We start from the raw sequence: 18,304 nt of genomic DNA, 5'->3' as shown, positions 1-18,304 counted from the left end.
GTGGAATTGGAGAAGTCTAACTCACAAAAGTATAAAATAAAGTAAAAAAGTTACGATAAATGGTTGAAAGATACTTTTCCAACACTAGAAGAATTCAAACAACACAGGAGTTGAAATATTAAGATTTTCTTAATGACTATGCATGTTCTTAAGAAAGTGGAAAACTTTTGCAGACACTCAGTCCTCTTATCTATAAGAAATTCAAACTTCATCAATTTAAACATCATTCTGTTTTAACAGGAATGGTAAGTTGAACTTCCGTCTGTCTGAATCTTTCCTATAATCAAAGAAATTTTGTAGTGGATCAGAAGGCTCGTTAAAAGTCTACGCTGTCCTATCTTTGATGTAACTTTTATCTTTACAGTCTACAAAATTAACCAGGAAACATGGGGAGTCCAATTAGAGGCTCCATGCACCTGTTGAAGATAAGGCATCTTCCAAGAAGCATGCTCGAGCCTCGTCTACTGTAAAGGGTTGAATCCTTGCACAGAAACTTACAATCAAAGTCTTAAAACTACTTGAACCTTGTCTATGTAAGGCCACATCAATCTGTTTGCTTGGTTTTCGGACCTTTTAAAGTCAAGTGAAACAAGCGAGAAAGAATTCTTGCACAAAGACTTTTTTCAAAAAAATTGAGCAACAAAAATGATCATGATCAAAGAAAATATCGCAAGACATCTTCAGAGCACTTTCCTGTCCCCTGGGGAGTAAGTGAAGATGTTTACCCTAGAAGCATCACTGTTTGCTACATCAATCCCAACTTGTACCTTGTCAAGTGGTTTACATTATGTTAAACTGTAGCCACACTTGTCCTGTAAGGTCACCTCAAGTGACATCATTGTTTCTTGGTACTATGAATTATACTTTGAACAATACTGGGAATTTAGGACATCACTTTCCAGATAGTTTGAATATCTTTGTAGTCAAATTTTCTATTTACTTTTAAATATCAAATGAAAGAAAAGAAAAGATACCTTTATATAGAAAGAATAAATCTAACTTGTCTAGTTTATAAAGTTTCTTGAAGTTGTATTTTCCTTTTTTTCTTCTTGTAAATGAGCCATCATCTTTTCCTTCAAGACCTACCTCTAAGAATTACTGCCCTCTCTAAGTTGTAAATTAAGCTTCCTCATTAAGGTCAAGTCCCACTCACTAATCATTAAAAACAGTAACCTTTTCCAAGTAATTTTTCACTACATATGAATCACCATGTCTATCCTAAAGATAAGAAACCTTGGACTCTGACCTCAAAGTCGTTAATTAAATCTCCCCTCGTTAAGGCCCAGTTCCTCCTACTGACTACAAACAACCGTTACGGTAACCTTTTCCCAGTAATCTGTCAAAGAGGAAAACCCGTTAAGTTGTCCTTCCTGAGCATTTACGCAAAGTTCACAGCAGTAGAACATACAAGGAAAATGTTAGCCATCGTTAAAGTAGGTAATAGCTTCTAAGGTTGCGCGATTCTGGGGTGTGCTTTGCGTTACAAGCCTGCGGCTGACTGAATTAGATCTAACGAGGGGGGCAAACTTTGAAGTTGAACTTGGCTTAGTCCTCTACACGAGGGACATCAGCTGCAGTACGTCGTATCTATATGGGACAAGAAGGTCGAAGGTCATGACAAGACTGATAACCGGCGGTTAGGAGTGAGGGAAGAGACAGATGCATGGATCAAGGTCCTAGGTCACAGGACTTTATCTCCTTGGATCTCTGATATTCTAGGGCCTTTTTATAATAGAAAAGAAAAGAAAACAAAAGAATAAGACTTGAACAGGGTTCTAAGAGGAAAACTGGGCCACGGGACTTCATTATAATCTCCTTGGATGTCAGACATTTTAGGGCAGTTTTCTAAAAATCCGTTAACCAAGATAATTAAATTGGTGTGGCCTAATAGTTGAATAATGATGACAAAAAACAGGTGGACCTGTTCTTATCTCTTCTGTGTCATCTTTGCTGGGTAACAGGGTCTCCCCTTGTAATAGCGCTGCATAATTATGGAAAACAATGCTACCAGTAGCGCTTCACCCCTTCAATCTCTACAGAGATAAGGCAAAAATTCGGCAGAGGATGGTTTTTATCTCCAGCTGTGTTTTAGGTGTCCTTACGCCGTTCTCTGGTGTCAGTTTGAGGAGGGTCCAGGTATGCAGAGTGCGCATCAAGGGGCAGACATGAAATACTGATGGTCCCTCCGGTCTTTTATGGGATTATCCCTAAGCAAATATCTCAGCGATCTTTTTCATTTCCAAGCCAGGTATTTAGAGCAAAGATCATTACATGTAATTATGTTTTCTGGTTACCCCAGTTTTCTGACAGAAAGTTCACCCAGAACAAAAACAGGCTGAGATGTTTACAATATAATCAGAAGACAGTTTAATAAACTCTACACTTGGTGATCTTTCTAATTTAAGATTTGTATGTTTTCTGGACAATCCAAACTTCTGAAGATCTATCAGAAAGATCATCCAGGAAAAACAGGGCTAGGTGTTTCCTACAATCAAGTCACTGGTCACAGGCTCGCCTCCAGCAAATATCTTGGGGATTTTTCTAATCTAAGAATTACAGGCAAAATTGTAATGTTTCCTTGACAACTTATAAGTTCATTCAGAAAAAATAGACAAAAAATAGACAGAGATCTTTCTTACAAAAAAATCACTGGTCTTTTGTAAGACTTATCTCAAAGCAAATATCTTGGGGATATTTCTAATCTAAGAATTACAGGGAAAATTTTTACGTTTCCTTGACAACTTATAAGTTCATTCAGAAAAAAATAGACAGAGATCTTTCCTACAGTAAAATCGCTGGTCTTTTGTAGACTTATCTCAAAGCAAATATCTTGTTATCTTTTCTGAACACTCTAAACTTCTAACAGAAAGTTCATCCAGGAAAAAACAGATTAAGCTGTCTCCCACAATCAAATGACTGGTCTTTCATAAACACCAAATAGATCCTGGGGAAGACTGCAAAGTTTTCTCGATACTCCAAAGTTCGCAAAAACAACAAAAATAGACCGAGATCTTTCCTGTAATCAAATCACTGGACAGGTCCTTTCTTTGAAGGGTTCTTTGAAATGATCAAAGGAAAGAAAGTTGTTGATTATGTGTCTTGAATTCAAGTTCTACACATTAAACAATCCCCGAAGTTTCTAGCCTCCGCATGTGTACTTTTAATCACTCCCCTTGTCTGAACCACATGCCTTTCTTGTTTAAATGCCAGAAAGACAGAGCGCGGAAGATTCTCTGAACTCATCGCACATGTCTTTGGTCTTCTTTTGAAACCTTAAGACCAGCCTGAGGTCTGTGTTTTTCAAAGGACGGCATTTTCTTTGTTGGCAGAAAGTCAGAAGAGATGGTGTGCCAATGGTCTGTGCCGGTGTTCATCCAATCTGCGATCTTCATGCCAAATGTGCAAGCAGCGCCTCCCAGCAGTAACCACTGTAACTGCAGGACTCGCTCCAAAGCTGCACTATTTTGCCCTGTAACTAGTCAAAGTGTCTGCATCGACTCTCATCTCCATGTATGGTAAATTCAGAAGGGTGGTCTACTCTTTATACTTTATGAACAAGAAAGTCCCTAAAAAAAGTATATATCTATTACCTAAAAGTACTGCTCTATACAACTGACGTTAAATTAGAGTAGTTGCCTTTTAAAGAATTGTATTAACAGCTCATTACGCTTTATAGAACAGGGTGTGCAGCCCCCCTAGTAAAATCCACGGTGCCCCCAGGCTGGGAGAAGCTGGCCTGACAGCCTGCCATTCTGGACCGTCCCTGGAGACAAGGCAGGCTACTGTGGCTCTTATCTCCATCAGGAAACACATTCGTCTTGCAGGCATGGGACAGTGGGGCCAGGATAGCACATTGTTGGCAAAAAAAAAAAAAAACCCCTTCCTTGAAGGCCTAGATGCCCTACTCATCACAACATCATGGGTCATTTCAAAACCTGAAGATCAATTTCTTTCCCCCAAAGAGGATTTCCTCTTACACATTAAGAGTTATAACATGAACAATCAATGTAATAAGGTATAACATATACCAACATAATTCCTCCAGGGTACATAATTCTGCCACCCTGAAAAGATACGTCCAAACAGATCTCCAACCCAACGTCCCCCAGTATATAATGCACTCCTGTTTATCTAAACTGTGCATACCTGAGGGGTGTTGCACTAGAGATCTCTCAAACCCACTGTTTTTCAAAGTTTTGTGCCATACAACAAGTGAGAGACATCGTTGAGTCATCTCAACAATACGTTCAAACGAAAAAATGATTTTTTCCCAACGACTATTCCCTCCTACACATCTAGACGTGTAAAGCAATACGGTATCAAGCTAACAGCTAGTTTGCTGCCATAAGATGAGCTAGAGACTGCTTTGTTAAGTGATCTCCACACTACCGGTCCCAAAAATCAATTTTGCCAGGGACTATTTCCTCCTACACACGGGTTATAACATTCAGAAGTGTAAAGCAATAAAGCACCAGACCTACAACTTAGTTTACTGCCATAAAACGAACAAGAAACAGCTTTCTTGCCTGCAGGTCATGTTGATACCCAAAAATCAATTTTTTTGCCAGGGACTATTTCCTCCTACACACGGGTTATAACATTCAAAAGTGTAAAGCAATAAGGTACCAGACCTACAACTAGTGTACTGCCATAAAACGAACAAGAGACAGTGTTGTTGAGCACTCAGAACACCACGGGTCATCCCTATTAACCCCCCAGTCCCATCTCCCCATCATAGTGATCCGTTTTATCCCTCCCTCTGTTATAGAGGCAAAATGCTGCGACATTTCGGTGTGATTTTACAGTCCAGAATTACACCCAAGTTACCTCGTAAAAGCTGAGCTCAAAATGATAAGCTCCCAGCTAGGGTCGTTGCGATCATTTCGCCGTGCTGGGGTGCGACGTTCTGACATTTCGGCGGCGTTTTATGGGCGACTTTTACGCGAGTCAACACTCTGCTAGGAAACGTAACATCAGCGTGTGATTTACATCGACAATGTTTGCGGTTTTGACCCGTGCCTTAGTAAAATATTGTGACATTTTCCACGCAGCTTCATGACTGGCGACCACACATAAAGAACTAACATGACACATTGTTGTTTTACAGGCTCCCTTCTACTTACAAAGCCACAAGGTACCGAAAGGGAGCAGTGGCTTGTAGGATCAATTTTACGGTTATAAGTTCACAGACACCCCGGTATTGTGCACTTTTATCCCTTTGGCTGAGACCAGCTGCTACAGTCACCTTATGTTGGCATAAAACGCATTGTCTCCATAATAAATGGAGATATAGTTTTGGGCTTGTCTGTCTGTGTGTCTGTTTGTTTGTCTGTCTGTTTGTGTTTCCGGACTACTCTAGTCAGCATAACTCAAGAACCTCTTGATGATATTTGGTATGTGGGCAGGTGCTGTGAAGCCAAAGGTCAAGGTTGATTTTGGGCCCCCTGGTATGTGACCTTGGTACTGCAGCAGAACTTCAATTTTTGTATCTTTTGACCTGGACGTGCTGTGGTCTTGATTTTTGGGTGGCAGATAGCTTGTGATGTAATAAAGAAGTGGTGTAGGTTTGGGCCCTCTAGCAGCTTCCTCTGGTTTGTAATGAAATTGAAGTCAAATTTGAAGGTAGCACTTATGAGTGATAGTCTTTCTCTAAAAAATTGACTTAACCAAGACCAAGACTGTTTTAACTGACAATTGCTACATTGATTTTGGTTGTACAAACTTCTATATTTTGACAGTGATTGGCATGGCAACAAGACTAGTCTTTTAATGTGCCGGAGGGGAGGTTGCCTTGTTTTCTGTGTGGTTTTTTTTTGGTGTCAGGCCAAACTGATCATAAAGCATATGAGTGGGAACCTGGGTTCTTCCACTGCACTGCCTCTCAACATCCATTTAACATCAGTGCCCCCAAGGAAGAAGGCCCTACCAAGATCATTGAAGATGTACTCTTTGAAGGGGAGTTACTTGCTATGGACCAACAAGTAGTTAAGAGATTATCTCCTTAACTGTCCAATTTACTTGTGTTTGTTTTACTTTGCCCAAGTTGCTTGACTTATAAACCTTGAAAATGCAGAAAAGATATAAAAATCCTGGTTTTAGCAATGTGGTTTTTAAGAAGTGTTCCCCATGTTTTGAGAGATGGAATGTTCTGTGGATCGTCTATCTAATGTTCTCAGCAGTTGTCCGCCCAGTGTAATTATGGCGTGACATTAGGACGCTAATGGGGACTAATGTAGCCTGCCTGGGGCACTACAGTTTACAATAGCCCAGCCTCTACCATGACTACGCTGAGCTGTTCGACAGGTAGTCTCTACCACACTATCTGCACCGGCTACATGAACTACACCGGCTGTACAGGGAGAATAATTATCTCTATGAAAAATGGAGATATTGTTTTGGGTGTGTCTGTCTGTTTGTCTGTCTGTTTGTCTGTCTGTCTGTGTTTCCAGACTTCTCTAGTCAGCTTAACTCAAGAGCCTCTCGATGGATTATGATAATATTTGGTATGTGGGTAGGTGTTGTTAAGCCGAACATCAAGGTCGATTTTGGGCCCCCTGGTATGTGACCTTGGTACTGCAGCAGAACTTCGGTTTTGGTATAATTTTACCTGGACGTGCTATGGTCTTGTTTGAGTTTGGGTTCATTTGCACATTAGGTAACACTCTTAGACTAACACATTATTATAAAGTCACCATTCAAACTCTACAGCTGGATAAAATTCGGAGATTTACTTCCCCTAAAGGATGGATCCTGCAAGTCTCAATATTACAGCTTTAAGACTCAGTTATCATCTTCAAGTTGTTTTTCTTCCTTGAAGTTGCTTTCCCACCCACGCTTCATCTCTAACTCCCCGACAAAAGACAGCGGACGCTCTGGACATTCACAGACTCCGCCGACGCCCCTCAGATCTCCGCCAACATGCGTAAACACGGGAAGCGAACCCATGACCCCTGGTCCTGATACACACCACACACAGCCGCCAGGGCAATGTCTGTCAGTACTCTAATCCTCAGGTTGAAGTAAGGTAGCTGGTGGTCTGATAGCGGGGGTGAACTACGGCCACACAAACTCTTATAATCCTGTCAAAGGCAAGGCTGTCTCCAGCTTTAAAGTTGTTTTTTTCCGTCCAACTCGTCGTTTGGGAGCCCATGTTGTCAACTTTCATTCTGTCATTTCAAGCTTGCAAAAAAAGTTCCTTTTCATCAATTTCATGTCATGAAGTTCATATCTTTGGGACAGAATGAAATTTTTTCCGACCTATTAAGGGAAATCTCCGTCCCAGGATGGAAGGACGGGTCCTGGAGACAGCCCTGCTCAAAGGCCACACTTGTCTTTTTCTTTGTTTCTACAAGAATTCAAATTTAAAAAAGAAAAGAAAAAACAACTAAGCAAGACAACAAAATGAAAATAGAGGCGAGAAAGAAAACTTGCCTCTGACTACATTCACTCTTTGGAACAGACTTTCCCTTCAGACTCAGACTCAAACAGTTTTTAGGATGATCTTCTAGTTTAGCAGATTTTAAAAAGCAGAGACTCAAATTAAAATTAGCTTTGCAATATGGATAGAATTTTCGTACACATAAAATTTCTCCTCTTATCTCTCTCAACCTGGCAGCCAAAATGCCGAAAATGGAGAAAATCACTTTAAAAAGAAAACTTAACTCACAAAAAAAGAAATAGTATTTCATTGTACAGAGATAATCAAGGGCATCAGTATATAGTTTACACCATCAATCAGTTGTTTCTTTCCCTGTTTTCAAAACCAGCCACAAACCTTGAAAGCAGAGATGTAAACAGTCCAACTGCAAACAAATCCTTTGCAGGGGAGTATACAAGGCATTAACTTCCTTGCCCAAAACAGTTTTCTTAGTAACCTAACCCAACAAGTATCAGTCCCGTTAGCTTTTAACGCTAATCTAGAGGACTGTTTGTTTCCGTGTTGCGATCATCCTTGCTACAGGTTGTGTACATGTGGTAAATAAACATGAGGAGAGCAGGATGGATGTTGGACTACAAGCGTGTGTGTGTGTGTGTGTGGGGGGGGGGGGGCAACCGTAGTGCAGGAACACAGGAGAAAGGGAAAAAAATTAAGATGTCATTTGTACAAAAAAAAGTAGGGACATCATAAAAACAGAAGGCTGGAAGACTAACTAACTAATATTGAATCTGACCATATCCACTTCTTGAAGTTGCCTGTACACAAGGTACCATGCAGATTCCGCGAGCCTACAAAAACTCCGGCCACGATTTTCAGTGAGTTCTCACATTATTATGACCTCATATTTTGGCATAATGGACGTTGCTATATGTTGTGATTGTGTTGTTTGAACTAATCATGTGTAGAAATTACTAAATAGATTGACTTTCAAAATCCAATTTTCGGGGGATAAAACTGCTGTACCATCCTTTAAATGTATGAGAACCAAGGCAATAAATTGGTGTGGCCTAAATGCAAAGCAGCATCTGGACTGATCGGCCCCCGCACTGCGATCTCACTGCAGCTGGGGCCACGTTAACAGGAGTACTGTAAATGCAGAAATGTTCCCGGCGGTTTCATGTTCGCGGTTTTCGCGGCGAACTTAAAGCCCCGGCAAACATTTTTGTCCAATACTGTTACAGTAGCAGTAGCAGTATGTTACTATAGTGCTGCCGCAAACTTAAGACCACCGCGAACACTCCATTTTTGCCTTAGCGCAAAATTAAAACCATGCGAGCTTAAATGCATTTTACAGTATTTCTGGAGGATCCAAAATGTTTACTCCAAGTCGTATCTGATCCTCAAAACCCTTTCAGCAGGTCTAAAGCCGGGCTTTACCTTAAGCTGACTTAAGACAGGCAGTGACCTTGTGCGTAGGAGTCGGACGACCTTGACAGACAGAGGAATTCCTTAATACACTTAGCTAAGATTCCCAGCTCTCTCGGAATGTGGCAAACGTACTGCCAGGTATCTCTGACCATCTTGGGAAGGAAGACATACAAACGCTCCTCGGGAAAGGGAAGACTTTCAAGAAAAACTTTCTGACCTTTAAGAAATTGTCTAATTAAGTGTCAAAGTCCAAGGAGATTATTTTGATTGACAGCTTTGACAAACGATCATTGTGAGCTTGACACGATACAGATCTACGACGGAAATCTGCCGTACCCCGCTTCTTTCCCTTCCCCAAAACACCTCTCATTACAGAAAGCCATAAGGTCCTTCGTTTACACCTCTTTTGTGAAAACTTAAGTAAGGGCTGTCTCCAGCTTTGAATTTTTTTGGTCACACTCACTGTTTGAAAGCCGATGTTGTTAATTTTTGTTGTTAAATCTGTCATTCCAAGCTTACAAAAATACATTTTTGTCAGTTTCATGTCATGAAGTTCAGACTTTTTAGACAAATGGGTTGAAATTTGTGTCAGTCCCACCAAACAAGTTTCCGTCCCGGGACGGGTCTTGGAGACAGCCCTGAAGAGAACAAAGCAAGATCATTTCCGATCTCGCATCTTTACACACTCCTTAGGTAGATGATACGGGATGAAAGGTTTTAACCTCGGGAATCCCAAAATTGGATTAAAGCTAACAGCAGGGATTAGGGAGCGTAGAGTCCAACGGATTACCAATGATACGTAAATGAGCAGCATGACGTGTGCAAACTGTCATCTCTTTGTATAGAATGGTATTCGTTATTTTTCAAGCATTCTATGATTCTAAAAAAACAAAACAGGATCTTAACTGTTAGCCCAAATTTCTCAAATAGACTGGCCTAAATTAGAAAGTCAGAAAAGACTGAATGATCGAGGGTAAAAAAGTTTGATTCTTAAATTTCAACCTTTTCTTTGTGATGTAACAGAATAGATGGGAACAATGGACCTCACCTTGGATTACCTAGTCGCCACAAAATTAAGTATAATGGGAAAATATTGTTAAATTATGTGTAAGTAATCATCACATTTGTGGTGAGCTTTGTGGAAGCTCATAATTCAAGGTTGCCAGTGAGAAAAAAGAAAAAGGTAGTGACATCTGGCTGCAGTGTGGATCACAGTCAGAGCTAACATGTGGTAAATGACCTATCTGTAAATTCCACAGACAAAGAAACGCAGACATTTGAGGCTCACAAGGCAACGCCAGACGTAAAATCAGGATTTGGATCATAATAACCTAGTGAGTAGAAACTGTCCATATTACTACCTCTGGCCAGCCTCGACTCACTAACGGACAAAGACATGGATGGCTAATGTTTCCTAGTTACCAATCCTCGTTCAACAGAGCGGAAAAATGGATGAAAATCGGCATGAAAACAGGTGACAACCCGAAAATTACTGTCCAAATTTGTGCAGCGAGCAGCATAATTTCGCCAGTGACAAAGAGGTGTCTACCACAAACGTTAATGACCTACTTGCAAACCGTGAGAAACAACTACAGCAGAATAGCCAACAGGAAAGTTACAAAGACCATGATTATATCACTCAATTATCCTAACAGAAAGTTATGCGAACTTTTCCAAAATTGCTCATTCTTCAGATTTCTACGAGAATCAAGAGGAAAACAAAAACTCATTGTGATAAGCAGGGAATATAGCTAAGTTTAAGTTCAATCTTTTGCACTAGAATGATAACAGATTTGCCGGTAACTATTGAATGTTTTAAGACAAAGATATCTAAACTTGTCACTTTTCTTGTCACAAGTGTTACCGGTATATTGAAATCCACATATTGTGTTGTCGGTGCATTTCATAACTAATTGTGTAAGGATAATACACATACCACACATCATGGGCACAACACAACTCAGACTTTACAAAAGATTTCAATTAAGGTTTCATTTATCACATATACGGACAAACACAAAGCAGCGATCACAAAACGTCCATTGTTAATTACCCCCCATTCCCCCCACTGCTGTCACATGTCCAGCACAAAGGTCGACAGTTTTCCACATTAACTCCATTCCGCTGACTTTTCGGCTTTAATAGTAAACTGGCCAAGCTGTCATTATGAGGGCCAAATTATAGGAGGACTCGAGCCGCCACTGGGTAAATTGAAAAGGGAACAATGCCGGTGCATTCGAAAGGCTCTGAATGGGGACTAACTACCGGCCTTCTGCCCTTGACCACTGTTAATGGGTCAATCATTTTCAAGGACTGTTATACAGCTTTGGAATTGTTGGTTTCATCTCGAAAAAAAACTTGATAGCCATTTATTTGAAAAGTTTGGCTCTGTTTTTTCAAAATCTTTTAGCCAGTATTTGCTGCATGTGTTTAAGGGCTAAGGGAGTATGATTTTGTTTGTAGCTTTTCATGTCAGATGATTTGTAGCACTCTACATGTAGTTTAGGATATGAATAAAATGTCACTAGTAGCATTCAGCCACAATATAAGTAGAACTTTGCCCAAGAAAAGGAACTGTGATGAAGGACTTAATTTCTTAGATTGAATATTCTGCCAGGTAATTAATTTATAGAAATGAAATACTTCAAAAGAAATTTCAAAAGTATTTTTTACTAGTTTTGAGGAATTATGAAAAACGTCTATTTTTCCAACACAAAACATAAGTGGATGATGTGCTAGTATTAAGAAACATGGAATAACCATTCATAGAATAGGGGTGTTTTGCACTGCTCACCTCATATGCCCCAGGACCAGGGACTTCGTCTTGCTTCAGTTGTTTAAACCTGGGCGATTTTTGTGTCAGGAGCGTCAGCTGGTTTTCCTGAGGCACGGGTTTGGGATTGTACGCACCAGGACCTGAGGGATATAGAATTGTACATTCAATTAAATCATCAAACTAGATACTAGTACTACGAATTTGTTGCTTAGTAGGTGAAATGATAGGCCTTTAGTCAACAATATTCTTGTAGCAGTACTTGTGGCTCAAGTTACCAAGAGCAGCACAGGAACAGGCAGTACAGGCATGACATCTAGCACCTAATAGGAGTACTACAGTAGAATAGGGCTCATGAGCTATTTGAAGTATTTCCAATCAAGGTGATTATCAATGGACAAACTGGCATAGGTCATAGCAAACAGTACACTGCTGCCATCTAGCAACCAATAGCAGTACTGCACGTTCAAAAGACTTACACAAAGAGCAGGATTTCACTTTTGGGCCCGATAGTATCTCCTAGAGGAGCAAGTTTTTCTCCAACCTTCTCTTGTACAGCTGATAGGACAGGGCTGCCCCCTAGCAGGCCTTATCAGTACTGCAAGTAAAAACTTACCGGAAGAGTAGAGTTGGCTTTGAAACAGATGGAAGTCTCAAAGAGTAGTAAATCTTAAAGAGAAGGGCCAAGGAAGGAGGCATCCCTTCTCCTGGCTTTCTCAGTGCAAGGGACAGTACATGGCTGCCATCTAGCAACCTATAGTAGAACTGCAAGAGAAAAACCTACCTGGAAGAGCAGGGTCAGCTTTCGGCATGAGGATGTCTCGAGGAGGAGCGAATCTTGTAGACGAGCTAAGAAAGGAGCCAGCTTTTCTTCTGCCCTCCTTGGTGCGCGGAACACCCGGCCTCTGCTTGTCTTGGGTCAGGTGGGATTTAGCAACTTCATAGGAACCTGGAGGCGGGTTCTCCTGAGGAAAGAAATGAGGTTACAACGATGTTAATCACTGTAGATGCATTTATTTATTTTCGCAGGGACATACTTTCACAGTAGTATAGAAAGGAGGTTGTTTTTGTTCATATATACAGTCAAACCTGTACAAGCTAGTGACCACCTCTATGTAAGGACCACCTTAGAGACACTGGGATTGATATGAACTCATACATGTAGGACAAATGATGCTGGATAGGGCAACGTGGAGTGAAGTATGTACCTCTTGTTTAGGCCACACCAATTTAATTTCTTGGTTAACAGATTTTTTTTTAAATTTCAGCAACAAAAAAAATCATTAAAACAGAAGGCTGGGGTGAAAACTTGTGCCTGACCCTGTTCACACCCTGAAACTGTGTGCACCAAAGTACAGACTTTTCTCTGAGATTCTGTTTTCATGTTGATTTTGGAATTTAGCAGTTTTTCAAAAAATCCGTTAACCAATAAACTAACTTGGTGTGACCTTAGTCCCGGCTGAAGGCATTTTTCCCATTGACACAAGTAGTAATGCTGTCTATAGTGAGCACATGTCCACATAGACAAGGTTTAATCAGTCCCCTGAGTGGTCTTCTTGGGTATGCGCAGTTTTGACTGCAGCTTTTAAGATTTAGACAAAAATAACAATAGCAGAAATAAAATAACAATATCAATAACATTTCCGAAAATAATTTCATCAGGTTGGTAAAAGATAGGATGTAGGAGATTCTTTTTACACAACCAGGTTATCTCACCTGCTGACGTTTCGGTGTCTGTCAGACACCTTCTTCAGAGCTTCTGACTAGAGTACTGCTTCTCACTGCTATAAGTAGCCGATGTAGGTGGCGCTTTTGCGGTGAGAAGCAGTACTCCTGTCAGAAGCTCTGAAGAAGGTATCTGACAGACACCGAAACGTCAGCAGGTGAGATTACCTGGTTGTGTAAAAAGAATCTCCTATATCCTATAATGATAACAGCACTCCAACCTTCATGGCTGTCTGTGGGGTCGTTAACCTCTCCGTCAGCGAGGCAAAGTTTGCCGTGATCTGGTGCTTGTATCGAACGGTGGGCTCGTGTTTCACTTGGTAATGGGCCGGTCCGGGAAGCACCCCCTCGTGTTTCTTTACGATTGGCGCGGTCCGGCCGGCGGTTGTTCCGAAGACGCCCTTCCGCGTGCTCTCGAGGTACGCCCGACGCATGCTGTCCTCAGACATACCTGTGCTCAGGTAAGCAGCAGGACCTGGCAAGCAAGAGTTAAAGAATTACAGTCAGTATTTGATTTTACTGCTCAGCTGGGGTCCCTGACACAGGGGTGGGCAGCAGTCGGCTAGTCTTCACACCGCTCTTCTAAGCGGCTCTGTCCAGCGGGTCCACGCTGGTGAGGCCGCACCCCTTAATGTCCTTTCTGACACACTCCAACCAAGATTTCTGGGACAATGTAAAAGTGAAGATGGTCTAAGGAAGCTATAAAACTACATGGAATAGGAGTCATAGACTCATGATCATAATGAGCTGTTTGACTAGAAAAGAAAGAACCCCAAAAATCCTGGAGAAATTAAAATCCACAAGTAGTTTGCGCTTTGTCGTCACACTTTTTACATGCAAACATGGAGAAACTGGTTGCTAAGTTACCAAAGTGAGATCTTCGTTTCCTTGGTTACCTGGTGTTCTTTTCACATGATGTTGCGGCTGGAATCTGACTGCCGTGGAGCCAAAAGGGCTCCTCTTCATGCCGGTGACTCTCTTCAGACCCTCGAGTGCGTGTCGCGGGTCGTTGTACGTTCCCGGTCCCGGGAGGACCTTCTTGTCCGGCATGAATCTCTGTGGAAGGCAAAAACAAAGTTGAACACACTGCAAAAAATAGAGGTCAACGTTTTTTACGCAATTAATTTCAATTATCTGAATTCTTAATCTGGTCATTCGCCCTTGACTTCTTCAGCGCTGCTGTGGCATAGTTACTTCCACATTCAGTGCGTTTCACTGCGGTGTGACGTGTTCAGTTGAGAGATAACCCCAACCCGTTCATATACGGGACCGGCATACAGGCTCTGTAATGTGCAACCCATGGCCTCCCAGGACAAGGGTTAAGTGATGAAATGATCCAAACCAAAATGTCTGGTAATCGTAACCATTCCACTTTCGCTAACTACAAGGTTCGGGTATATCAACGCTAATGAATCGCTTGAACCAGTCTGTGGAAGGCAAAAACAAAGTTTAACACACTTTATATGAAATAGAGCTTGAGTGGTAAAACGATCTAAACCGAAATGTCTCACTGATAATTGTTAACATTCCACTTTCGATAACTACAAGGTTCAGGTATGTCAACACTAATAAATCGCTTGAATCTCTGTAGAAGGCAGGTATTCTAAGATTATCACATAAAAGGAAAGGTGTCTTTAATGCCTATGTTGCAAGAATGTCTGGATATAATCTCACACACACACACACACACACACACACACACACACACACAAATATAACAAACAAACAAACAAACCTTTGCCTGTGACAGAAATGGCGGATGTTCGACCTCGATGCCTTCTGTGCTGATGGCCGGTGGCCGGTTGTCAAACTGCCCAGGTACCTCGTACTTGCCTGGCCCTGGAACTGCCTAAACAGTGGAGGAAAAACAGTCTCATCATCAGGCTGAAGGCTCCAAACACAAATTAGGAAGGACCTACTCTTTTCAATAAGTGTGGTGGGTTCTTTTACGTGCTCAAGGTGTGGCTCTCCTCAAACACGAGACCTCCATTTAATGTTCTATCCGTGGGATATCCCTAACTAAGATAGGTACTCACTTTCACCTACCTAAAAGACCTTTTGGCAGACGTCCAAAAATGATTTCATCAGGTTGGTAGAATATAGGATATCGGAGATTCTTTTTACACAACCAGGTAATCTCCAGTCAGAACCTCTTGAGAGGTATCTGATAGACACCGAAACGTTAGCAGGTGAGATTACCTGGTTGTGTAAATCTCCGATATCCTATTTTGGCATACTATTTACTAATACATACCCTTTTCTCCTCCTGGTTGACGATGATTTCGTGGTATCTCGGCAGCTTGGCCTCGAACACCGGTCTCTGTTCTGCCGAGGAAGGGATGTGAACGTGGTCTGCTGTGGCCGGTGCCGACAGGTGGGCGTCGTACTCGCCGGGTCCCGGCCCATCCTTCCCTCCAAAGTCCATCCGCTTGGAAGCCAGCTTGCCGAAGAAAACGCCCTTGTACTTTTTCGTAGCGGTGGTGGGGGAGGCGTTGGGGTTGTAGTAGGCAGGGCCGATGCTGCGGTCCTTGGACGGAGGGTCTTGTCTTCGTAGTGAGCCGTCTTCTGCTTCCTCGTATCCGTGGGCTTGTCCCGGGGTGGGGATGGACGGCGCCTCGGCCTTCCGCTGGTAGTGGACTCTTGACGTCATGATCTGGGCAGAGATACGAACAAGTCAGACATTTTGAATAGTAAAGTTTTTTATTCACAACCACATACTATTTACATGAGCCAATCCAGAAATAGAGTGTCGGACAGGCAAGTTGATTTCCAAGAGGGCCCTGTATATACAGAGGCAGCATTTACAGCAAACAACAATAAAAAACAAACATCTCAGACATACATTTCCCGCTGGCGCGACCGCCGCTTGGCTGTGTGTGGGTTCCTTGGCTGATGGTATTCGACTGAAACAGTCCATTGGTGCTTCAACTGATAAAAGTTGATCAAGAGGGCCCAGTATATATACAGAGGCAGCATTTACAGCAAACAACAATGAAAAACAACCATCTCAGACATACATTCCCCGCTGGCGCGACCGCCGCTTGGCTGTGTGTGGGTTCCTTGGTGGGGACGCCGGCGCCGGCTGTTCTTATCCAGTCACTCTTCTTGGACAGGGAGTAGGAGCCGGGGCCGGGCGTGGTGGAGGCAGGCTCCTCAAACCGGCGAGACTTGTTCTGAAGGGTTCTTCCACCTGAGAGGATGGGGAATTACATGGATATAAGTGATATGTTAGGTGTCACCCCCCGACACAAAGTTAAGTAAGTAAAGTTTATTGCTCACCAAGTGTAACAGGTACAATGTATGGCAAGTTCGTACATGTAGTTAGTACAAAATGTCAAGACATATATGTCTTTGCTTATTAACAATGCTATTGAAGTCTACAAAACTTAAGTCTAAACACTACGGTATACAATAAGAGGAATATAGAATATATATGTGGAAGTATGTTACATGATACACAGGAAACATCAATTGTTTGCATCAGAGATCAATCAATTTATTTTTAGAAAAGGGGTAGATATGTATTGGCCTTTGCACAAGGATATTGCGTCAGGACATGACATGAATGGTAGAGCCGAGGACCTAGGGGCACATTTTGTAGGCAGCCCCTGGGCTGGTTGAAGAGAGATTGGAAAGAGGGTTCTGAGAAGTGGGCGTGTGTGTCCGGCACTGGAATGAAGTTGTGTGCATCGTGATGTTGGGTTACTCAAGTTACTCAAGCAACTGGATAGATTTTGTTTAAGATCTATCTGTCAGAAAATCTGAACAACTAACATAGTTCCACCAGGGTACATAATTCCGCCACCCAGAAAATATACGTTGAAACATATCTCCAACTCAACATCCCCCAGTATAATGCACTCCTTTTTATCTGTGCATACCTAGCTAGTAGGGGGTGCTGCACTAGAGATCTCTCGAACCCACTGTTTTGAAAGTGGCGGATTTATGTAACCCGGCGGATTAACGTTGATGTAGGTTACGTACCTGAGACACGGTCCTGTGCGAAGCGTGAATCGTAGTGGCCGGGACCGGGCGCAGCGATTACGCTGTCCTGCACGGTCAGGAACGTTTCGCGGCCAGTCATTGACAGGAAAGGAGCATAGCCATCTGCGTAGGTAAGACATCATCAATGTTATTATTGCAGTGGAAAATTAAATACATTTCGTTAGTAGATACCCTCATTATGAGGCTGAGGGAAACAGGCTTGTCAGCTTCTCTGTAAAGCTATTAGGCTTTCTATTCTACTTTCTACTTGACATCTAACCAAATTTAAGCCATGTATTTTAAGTTATTGCACATTACATAGTTACGTTCCCACGTCAGTTGAAAGTCATGGTAACCTTAAGTTTGTTTCTGCAGTTCAAACGATATTTTTTTGGTTGAATTGATGAAATTTTCGACATTTCCTGACTGTGTTTTCTGCAGCAAGATAGCTACGCGTCACGAAATCACTACCAACTACTAGTCAAGTAAGAACGGATTGACTTCAAGCACACAAACACACGTACTTTAAACACGCCCCCCTCCCCACAAACATCCATTTCATTCCCAATATTAGGACATTTTCTTCAGAAAATGAAGAATTCGGAACCTACCGGAGCGAACCTTGGTCCTGGTCGGGGGTGGCCCTTCGTACGTGCCCGGGCCGACGGCTCCCGTAGTCCCGGTGGGCTGCATGTACCCCATACTCCGGGGGGCTCGGTCATACATGGCGGAAAATCTTCAAGAAAGTTCTCCAACGAGAATCCTTTCAGCAGTTTGCTGCGTTTACCCCTTCCTTTCTTGAAGGGTAAATAAGTCTTTATGTCCTCTCCGAAAGTGAAAACAGTTGCCTCAGACTTCCCTATATCGTCTGGCTTCCTTAAAGTCTTGTGAAAAAGATTCCTTGGACAATCTTGAGAAGGCTGTCTTCCTTCTTGATCGTCCTCGACGGTAACAACACAGAAACAACAGCTGACCTCGCTACGCGCCACGGCAGTTGTTTATTGCCAGGGTTGCTA

General features: G+C 42.2%; 1 protein-coding gene across 2 annotated transcripts in view; it reads right to left on the bottom strand.

The window, feature by feature from the left end:
* LOC136448236 (sperm-tail PG-rich repeat-containing protein 2-like) overlaps positions 1-18,304 on the bottom strand; it is a 20,307-nt gene extending 2,003 nt beyond the window's left edge. The window contains exons 1-9 of one of the 2 annotated variants that reach the window (XM_066447529.1): positions 17,900-18,304; positions 17,289-17,411; positions 16,322-16,494; positions 15,559-15,957; positions 15,040-15,153; positions 14,201-14,360; positions 13,526-13,779; positions 12,364-12,544; positions 11,601-11,722 (exon numbers count right to left, since the gene is read on the bottom strand). In XM_066447529.1, the coding sequence (XP_066303626.1) occupies positions 11,601-11,722; positions 12,364-12,544; positions 13,526-13,779; positions 14,201-14,360; positions 15,040-15,153; positions 15,559-15,957; positions 16,322-16,494; positions 17,289-17,411; positions 17,900-18,014 (1,641 nt within the window). In that variant the 5' untranslated portion in view covers positions 18,015-18,304. Of the gene's footprint in view, positions 1-11,600; positions 11,723-12,363; positions 12,545-13,525; positions 13,780-14,200; positions 14,361-15,039; positions 15,154-15,558; positions 15,958-16,146; positions 16,237-16,321; positions 16,495-17,288; positions 17,412-17,899 lie in introns of those variants that run through there. The other variant, XM_066447530.1, reaches the window with a different exon arrangement.

Source organism: Branchiostoma lanceolatum, chromosome 14 (assembly GCF_035083965.1).
Source record: "Branchiostoma lanceolatum isolate klBraLanc5 chromosome 14, klBraLanc5.hap2, whole genome shotgun sequence".
Classification (NCBI taxonomy): Eukaryota; Metazoa; Chordata; class Leptocardii; order Amphioxiformes; family Branchiostomatidae; genus Branchiostoma; species Branchiostoma lanceolatum.
This window is presented reverse-complemented; position numbering and strand designations above follow the sequence as displayed.